This window comes from Octodon degus, unplaced genomic scaffold (genome assembly GCF_000260255.1).
Source record: "Octodon degus isolate 3935 unplaced genomic scaffold, OctDeg1.0 scaffold00038, whole genome shotgun sequence".
NCBI lineage: Eukaryota > Metazoa > Chordata > Mammalia > Rodentia > Octodontidae > Octodon > Octodon degus.
Genome location: NW_004524614.1, coordinates 17,238,715 through 17,248,202, shown reverse-complemented (window position 1 = coordinate 17,248,202; position 9,488 = coordinate 17,238,715). Strand labels below are relative to the sequence as shown.

General features: G+C 39.5%; 1 protein-coding gene across 2 annotated transcripts; it reads right to left on the bottom strand.

The window, feature by feature from the left end:
* Positions 1-47: 47 nt before the first annotated feature.
* Ufm1 (ubiquitin fold modifier 1) lies at positions 48-9,188 on the bottom strand. 2 transcript variants are annotated; one of them, XM_023715121.1, is made up of 6 exons: positions 9,030-9,188; positions 8,900-8,956; positions 5,733-5,790; positions 2,469-2,508; positions 1,170-1,202; positions 48-174 (listed from the first exon to the last, which is right to left on the bottom strand). In XM_023715121.1, coding segments are annotated over exons 1-6 (258 nt in total). In that variant the 5' UTR covers positions 9,032-9,188; the 3' UTR covers positions 48-106. The 2 variants fall into 2 exon arrangements, with proteins under 2 accessions (XP_023570889.1, XP_023570888.1); XM_023715120.1 differs by lacking the exons at positions 8,900-8,956; positions 9,030-9,188 and adding an exon at positions 7,605-8,727.
* Between the last annotated feature and the right edge of the window lie 300 nt (positions 9,189-9,488).

The following is a 9,488-nucleotide window of genomic DNA, read 5'->3' as shown; positions in this document are numbered from 1 at the left end:
TCATTATTTCCTTGACTCTTGGGTGTCTTCATTATGTGCTGAAAGCCTGTTTTCACTAAAATAGCAATTTTTATTCTGAAAGGTAATCATATGTTCCCAGTAGATATTAGCAACTTCCAACACGATCTCTAGGGATAATTCGCAGTTCTGAACCATGCTTCAGAAAAACATTTCCTACAAACAAACAACACATAAAGTTAGTATTCAGAAAATGACAAGTTACCTTAGTGTCCCAGCAGCTACTGCACCCTGCAAACAATGGGGTGGGAAGCCCAGCAGGCATGTGTGTAAGCACGCAGAAAGCCTCGTCCAGGCCTTCACTGTCTTACTTCTACTCCTCCCACGGCTCCACTACTCACCAAGTGCTTACAAACTTTAAATCTGAACATCAGTCATGAAAATGCTAACAAATACAATTAGCCAATGAACTCAATTAGTTTAATCATGAATATTTCATACACAACTAAACTAGAAGAAAAAAAATCTAATTTACAGCAAGTGACAAAAATTTAGACAGTGTTCCTTCTGGGGTCAACTGTCCTTTGGGGTTCTCCTCATGTCCAATGACAAACACAATTCAATTATGAAAAAGAGTAAGCAGTGATTTAAACTAATAAAAGTATACAGTTAAAATTATTTCTTGAATTAGTAACACTACTTTTTAAAATCACTTTTAAATTGTATAGTTTATAGTCTATGTTGACAATATATTTTGTTATAATAAAAAATTAGAATATAAAGGTACTGCTCAATAATGTCACATTATATTATATCAAGTATGATTTCAAAAGACAAGACTGTTGGCTCAGAAGACTAAAAAAATATAAAAACACTTTGTAAAAGTTTAAGACTAAAGTGTAAGACTTTTTACTCTGTTGATCAGGACATTAATGTATTACTAAATCATATTAATAGCACAAAGATCCTAGTGCGGATTCAGTATCTAGAAATGTAAAATAACTATTTTCTGTTACTTGTAGCCAAAAACACGTCTAGCTACCGTATGTAATGATATGACTATCATTCAGCCTCATATGAGTGCTCTATCATTTCTAATAGCTACATCCTGATGAAAATCCTGAACCTAAATTAGAATAAATTAAATATTCATTAACAATCAATACTGTTAACTCCAATGATACTTTATGAGTTTTCACAGAGATACTTACCAGCAGTCTGTGCAGGATTTATTCCTATTCCATCTATAAAATAAGTTGTAAAAATCATGCACGTTATTTCTAAAGCTAGAACAGTAGCAAGAAGAGATCTGCCACCACACTGTTGCTTGCATGCACAGATACAAAATGAACAATTTAAATCCCACAACACCTGAGACTCTTCCAAGTAAGCTACCTGACTGCTGAAATTTGCTGTTATTAAGTATTTATACACACTGTGGGATTAGACAAGAATATCTGTCAATGCAATGATTCTAGTAAGTTCTAGGGAAGATAGTTTTGCAACACACAATAAAACCTAAGTCTGTCATTTCTTCCAAAAGGCTAACAGCACTCCAGGTTTGCCACTGTTTCCATACCCTTCTGAGGCATAAAATCTTAAGGACAGAGAGATCACAAAGTCATTCCTTTAAACCTCCACTGATATTTGGAAAGTTTCAAAACACTCTCCTGTGAGTTAATCACTGGTGACCTTAACACCTTTTCAAAAAGTAGGCCAGCCTTCTTCTAACAGATAAAACTTCAGTGTGAAAACAGGCAGAATATTTTAAAGAGAGAAATGTCATACCTAAGATAATCATCCTACCAATTTTAAACCCATCTCCTCTGATGTCTACCCCAACAGCATAGGGACCGTGTACAGCACACACTTCCACTCTCTCTATGCTGGAGACAAGTCAGGCCCTTCCTACAAGCTGCAGTACTCATCTTATCACGGCACTATGTCCTCATCAGACTAATTTCATCATCTTTAACTATCATCAGCATCCCAAAATACTCAAGATTTTAATTGAACAACTAAATTATTGTACGCCTACAAGAAAGTTTTCTACAAAACATAACAAGGTATAGTCCAGATATACTTCTGGGGGGTCAGGGAGATGGCTCAGTGGACTAAGCGCTTCCCTGGCAAGTGCAAGGGCCTGAGTTATACACACACTTCTGCTTTACTGTTTTCTAAAGCATTTTCTAATACAGAACAATGTTACATAAATGACAATATCATACACCTTAATAAAAAAAAAAAAAAAAAAAGAAAGCCACTTAGCTACTTTCAGTAATAATCTGGGATTAAGTGATAAAGACATCACTAACTATTAAGTACTATATATACCAAGCACAAAGACATTGAATAAAGGTAAGTGGAGGCAATAGTCCCGACTTGTGCTTTACCATTAAATACACCATCTAGGTTAATATATATTTGGGGCTTTTTTGAGTCAGGTTTTACTAGATTCTTCTTAAAAAATGTTCATAATTCAAAGATAACAGCTTTAAAGAAATTCTTACCATTGGTAATAATTGCACTTGTTGCTGCAGGCACTTTAAACTAAAAGGAAAAAAAGAAAGATAGGTACCAGAGGAGTGACAAGGACGGGTACATAGGTCCAATTCTATAATTCGAGAGTAAGGGACAACAAGATCAAAGACCACTGTTTTGTCTTTAAAAAACCCTATATCCTAAATGTATCTTACTCTATTAAGGACACAATGAATGTTAAACACCCTATATTTTATGGAGTATACAAATGGAAAAACAGCAATCTATGGCCAAATCAATGTTTCAAATTTCAAGTGTTTATCATACATAATTCTCTCGTACAAATAAATTAATGAGCATATTTCTAAAATTTCTTTCTAACTAATAAATGTTCTAGTGTTTAATGTGAGAGACTTCCTGAAGGTCTCAGATAACAACCATGGCCCCTACTGTTTCTTAAAATTCATATCATTTTCTGACTTACTATCCCAAGGGACTGATATTCATTCTAATTATATCACATGGAAATAACAACTAAATTCAGTCAGGTGCAAGTCCATAATTTCCTGACTGCCACCCAGCCAACAGTCATAGTAAAATATCCCAAACCCATCTCAGAAATGTTGTATTAAAAATTCAGCAAATAAACTATGGAACATATTGACAAGGGAGAATCCATCACTTAATACTGTAAGAACGTACAGTTGACAAAATGTTTCATTTTTTCATAATTTATTCATTTATCCAACAAGTAGGATTAAACATTTGTGCATTATGGACTAATTTTTTAAATACTGTAGATGAGTTCTATGATCAAATATGTTTCAAAACATATTAACCTAGTGGCCTGCTCTGCTAATGCAGTTCATTATCTCCAAGAAGAAAATGATGAATGAAGTTTTAAGCTATACTAGTTTCTGTGTATGGTTCTGGCTCCAGGCATGTATAAAGGCAGCATAATGGTAGGCAGTTACAAAGGGTCACTTTTATGTAACTGACAAAAACAATTAACAGCTTACTTTCAAAGTAATTAGAGGGTATTTCACACTTTCAAAACTAAGAATCCTACAGAGCATTTAGTTACCTTACTGAGACTCTTAGATTACGCCCAGGTTAAGATAAGCTGTGTATTTTCTGTCACACTGACCATACCCTCAATGTATTTTAAAACCAAAAGCAATTGCTAATATAGTTTGTTCCTTCTTGAGTGTGGAAGCAGCAGTTAAGGTGAAATCTGGGAAGCATCAGTAGTGACAGAAAATACAATTACCATTCTTTTTGTCCTTCATTACAGGGATGTTTTCTCCTGGATGCAATTTATTTTAAGTCCCTCAGTTCTCATTTGTTTTCCTATTCAGATGCCATAAGTCTGACAATATTAGATGTTAAGAGGCTCTTCCTGGGTTACGACAACTCATGACTTTGTGAATTAAACCCAATCACTTACTGGGAAATTCTATTTTTTATTAAGAGAATTTTATCAGAGATTTAAATCTTGACTCTTGGTGTATCAATGTGACTTGTGTTTTCACTGAAAGATTCTATACTATCATGTCCTTAGAGTTCCATTCAAATTTTATTAGTATGTGTAGTACAACATTTATTAATTTGCTACTGCATATTCCTTGTTTCTACATTCACAAAAGACTAACGTAGTGGCAATACACTTACATTAAAAGAGAAACTATAGAATAACTACAAACACAAAACAACAGTAATAGTTAAAACCAGCTTATTCAGATCTATTTCTTAAATCTGTCATCTGTTATATCCCTGGTATATTTCTTGCAAAAGATCTATGCAGCAAAAACACAATCCTGACACTTTACTCAGATCCATCTTACCTCATTTTATTTACTCTTCAAGCAAGAACAACAGATTGAAAAAAAAAAATACATCAAGATAAACTTAAAACAAATACCACCACTTTGAGTTTAATTCTGGGTAAGTAAAAAAAAAAATGATGTGGTCTCTAAGGCAGCTTAAGAGGAGTTGTGAGCACTCAGATGGGTTGGCTGACTCCCAATTAAGTCATTTAAACACAGCAGAGCGATGAATTAAGCTGGTCTCTTATTTAGTTATTACAACTGTTCTTTACATGACCACAATTTCTCTTAAGATGCTCTATCAAAGTATCTTTCATCAAAGTATTTTGATTTGAGTTAATCTCTGCCTCTCTAGCACTTTCCACTTCACCAAAAAATTTTAGTGAATATTTTATTTTTACACAAAACACCTAGATAGGAAGAACAGGCATGAGCTACTATAATTTTACAGATTAAGAAAATGAGTATTCAGAGGTTGTAGTCAGTGGCACACCATTTGCATAGTAGTCCCAAGGCCTTAACTTGGACCCTAAGCATTGCAAAGCAAAACAAAAAAGAGAAACTGCCCCATTTCACACTGCTACTTAGCAGCAAAATAAAACACATATCTGAAGTCTTGTAAGTCATATTTTCACATCATTTGTACCAGATAAAGCTACTTTTCCAAAACCTACTTCCAAAGAGTTGCTTATGGATGCTTATGTCTTGAAAAACAAATTTTCCTACCATGTTTTTAAAACTAGACATTTTTCAAAAGAAATTTTAGTAACAATCCACATGGTGATTCAGAAAACATGAAAAACATAATGAAGACTTTTTAAATCATAGTTTTAGAATTAAAACTAGAAAAACTTGGCTTATGGAATACATAAATTGATGTTTTCTAAAAATTTACATATCACTGGTACCTTCAAGTTCAATGAAAGATCTTATAATTTTCAATGGTTCCATGAAATATGCCCATTTGTTTTGTCATTCACTTTGTATCTAAAAAATCAAACTTTAAGGTGGAACTCATTACACTGAAAATCTTTTTTTTTTTTTTTTTTTTTTTTGCGGTACCCAGGGATGGAACTCAGGACCTTGCACTTGTCAGGTTAAGTACTCATGCCGCTGAGCTATCCCCAGTCCTAAAATAAATAAATAAATAAATAAATAAATAAATAAATAAATAAATAAATTAAAAAAAAAAAAAAAAATCACAGGGAAGGATTTTTTTGTTGTTTTGGGCTGGCTTAGGCTGCCTTACCGGCGGGTCTGGCAAGGAACATGGAGCTGGGGATCTAACCTCAGTCCACTGCCTGCGCCTGACCAGGTTTGTCCAAGCAGGTGCTTAAACAACTGAGCTAACCGGCAAGCCCCCCATAAAACCACAGGGAAATGGCAGGCAATAGTAATTTTGAAAACAATTTTGAAACACACTGCCAAATGGAATTCTCTACGTGTTATTTCAGCGCTCACACTTACTTCTTCTGCAGCAAACTTTAAGACTGCTGTGAAAGGTGTACTTTCAGGAACACTCAGTCTGCAAGAACAACAAAATTTTTTTTAGAAGCTTAAGTTTTTGAACCCCATGTCTCTTGTACCTTCCACTGTAACATATCGTAAGAAAGCTTCCTTTTGATTTTCAAAGCTGGCTGTGTTGACTGTAATACATTAACCCTAAAACCAAAAATTCCTTCATATTCAATGCAATGATGCGATCAGTTTCTTTAGAAGTAGGAATTTAGAGAAGAGGCAGTAAGGACCAAAGAGCAATTCAACTTGTTAAAACCCATATCCAAAAGCAAAAGCAGCCCATATCCAAGACTTACTTGTATCAAAATGATAAAAACATGTAAATTTCTATGGGTTTATTAGTTTTAAGGTGCTACTTTGGGTACTTGCTCTAAGGCTTTTTGATGTTAAATATTTTTAATTTCTTTTTTGGGGGGTGGGTAGTACGGTTTTACAATCAAACCAGTCAACTTTGAAACTCAAAAGGCAGCTTTCTTAAGTTCATGGCAGAAAAGGTCAGTAACAGCAAACCAAGCAAGCAAGCAAGCAAGCAAGCTGGCAGGGAGAAGCCTCTTTCAGTCCCTCACTGTCCACAGGCCAGCCGGCCCAGGGCAGGTGACCACTCGCACCCTTTAATCCCAGCACTGCACCACCAATACACACTCTAGATTCTGCCACCTCCAAACAAGCCCTGTGACCACAGGAGGCTTTGGAGGGATGTCTGCACACAAGCCTTAACAGTAATCATTCTTCCAAGAGCAGCATATTACAGTGTATTTTACAAAGAACAGATTTCCTAACTGGTACCATTTCACTCTCCAAATTATTGCTAAAGGATAGAACTCGGTATTATTCTTTTCCTATTTTTCTTATTTTGGTGAAGACATAAAATGAAAACAATTCTAAAGGAAAGCCATTTATTTAAAAAGTATAACAGCTTACAAACTACACAATCGTTTCTGAACGCTTTTCTATACTATCTCTGGAATATATGCACATGATTAAACCTTCACTATATAGTAATGCCTACTATGTTCAATCACTGGTATGGTGCTCTGCACCATACTGTAGCTGTTAGCATTGTCCTGCTCTGTCCTTTCTCCCTCCTCCTCTATCTTCCCCACCTAGAATATACTATATGTACTGATGAAAGTACAAAGAGTAATAGTAGGAAGAATTCCCTTATCTTTATCTACTTCATTTTTTGCTTTGAGACTGGGACTCGCTGTGCAGTTTGAGGCTGGCCTTGAATTCACAATGATCCCCTCTGCCTCAGCCTCTTGAGTGCTATTATAAACTTGTGACAGTGTTCCCAACTAACACCTATTTTAATCCTGAGAAGACTAAAATCGATAAGATCTAGAACCCAAATGGATTAATCATCTTGTTATAAGAAGTCACATTTTCCTCTGTAAATTTCCTCTGAAATAAGTGACTGAAATCATGAGTGTACAGATGCCATGTGAGGATGGAAAGCTGGGACTCCCTCTCTGATACCTTAACCAAGAGAAAGAGCTGTGGAAAGTTCCAAATTTTTCTGAGTAAGGAGAAAAACGAACAAAATTAGGGAATACACAATGCAGTCAAGAATTTTATGTAAAATCCAACTGCTTAACTGTGTCATTTTTCCAGAAATATTCAGTTATACATAGAACACTAATGGTTGGTTTCAGAGATGCTGTTTTATCAAGCAAACAGAATTGAGAATATTTCCAGAAAAATGATTTAGAGGGACTGTGGACTCTGGGAGTGTCAGGTTAAAGTGGGGTGACTAGCAGACTGAAAGAAGCATTATAGAAGTGATATTAGAAGTGATGAGCTGAAAAGAGATGATGCAGTTACCCAAAAGAAAGTGCTTGACGATGACACCTTAGAGATAGAGTAACTACTAGAGCTCCTAAACTTCTAGGCTGTAACATGAACACTGCAGATGAGGTGCAGAAAACAGCATTTCATGGATGAGTAACTATCAGAGTTCCTAATGATGAATACTTCTGATAAGGTGAACAAAGCGTTCTTTGGAGATGGACAAGACAGATGAGCAAAGGACCTGCAGGCCACCTGCACAGGACAGGAAGCCCCTGAAACACATGACAGCTGTTACCAGCTCAGTCAGGCCACAGCACTGGTTACTCGAAGTATATCTTCCCAATTTTTATCAATACAACGATGAAACTCTCTGTGGGGAACTGGTACATGTACATAGCACTTGTTAAGTTTCTTCTTCATCTTCTTCCTCTCGCTTCCTTACCTCTCTTGGTAACTCCTCAAAAGACCATTTCCCTATTTTTTACGACCTACCTTTCATTCTGCTCTTCATTTATACTTGGGACGCTCACATAAGAAACTACGCCGTACCTACTTTTGTGTGTGTGACTTATTTCTTTAGTGCCAAGATGCATGCATTTTACTACAAGACTCAGTTTCTCCCCCTGCACAGGGAAGCAGCAGTGCATGGCCTGTAGACGCCACGTCTTTTCTGTCCACTCACATCTGCTAATGAACACACAGCCCTCCAGGAGGTTGCTGTAAACACGAGTGTGCCTACAGCATGGCACAGATGAGGTCTTCATACCACTTGGTGGGACACCCGGAAGGGAAGTAGCTGGGTCCAACAGAATCTCTACCTTTGGTGTTTTGAAAGTCTCCATAAAACTTTATTTAAGTCCTATTTTGGCCCACACTCAATGAGATTTTCAGTTGAAGTAGCCTCAAGAGTATCAGTGCGGAAGCGCAGGAAGCTCCAGACAGGCACGTTCCCAGAAGGCGCAGTCCCGGCCGTGCAAGCAACAGGCTCGCGGGACACAGGCCCTCCTACCCCACGCCCGCTCCGACGGCGCTGGCAGTCAGTCCGCCGCGGGAAACGCGTGACTTGAGGCCCCCTGCTGCACGGTGCCCACTGCTGACCCGCGCACGACACACGACAGGAAGCTCGGCAGCCAGAACCAGCCCAAGGCCCTCGGCGTGCGTGGCGCCACGAGCCCTCCAGCCGCACGAGCAGCGCACCCCGCGCCCACTGCCCTCCGGGTCCCGCGCAGGCCCGCCCCCAGCGCCTCCTCGCGGCCCCAGGGCGGGGACACGGGGCTCCCGGGATCCCGCAGCCCGCCCCTCTCCGCCCGCCCGCCGGCGGTACCCACACTTTGTACGGCAGCCGCGGGTCCGACGTCAGCGTGATCTTGAAGGACACCTTCGACCTGCGGAGCAAGGGGACAAGGTCAGGACGGGGGGCCGCGGCGGGCGGGCCGGATCCGCGCGGCACTCACTTACATGGTGGCCTGCTGGACGGGCCAGACCCGGCGCGCCCCAACCCTACCGGCCCTGGAGGAAGCACCGCCCGCACGCCCGCCCCGCCACGTCGCCCTCGCCGCCGGGGGCCTCCAGGCCGCAGCTGCCCAGAGCGCTGCCCGAAAATCGGGCCGACGCTTGCGCCAGGCTTGGCCTTCATCTTACACAGTGCCGACTGCTTTTGTGTTTTGATTTTTGAAACCAAAGTGTCGTGGATGTGGAAAGCATTCTTTTTTAACTACAAGTATTTCTGTCCTTATTTGTAGTACGGCAATCCACGTGTAAGCTCGGCTGTGAGGACCCCAGTCCAGCCGGCAGGTTAGGGCGGAAGTAGCTGTAGGGGAGCTGGGCAAGTATCGTGAGACGTACCTGGCGGGCGGGGCGGCGCGGAATTGGCTGGATGGGCTCGCTGTCGCTACGGCAACCAGTACGCCGCGCGGC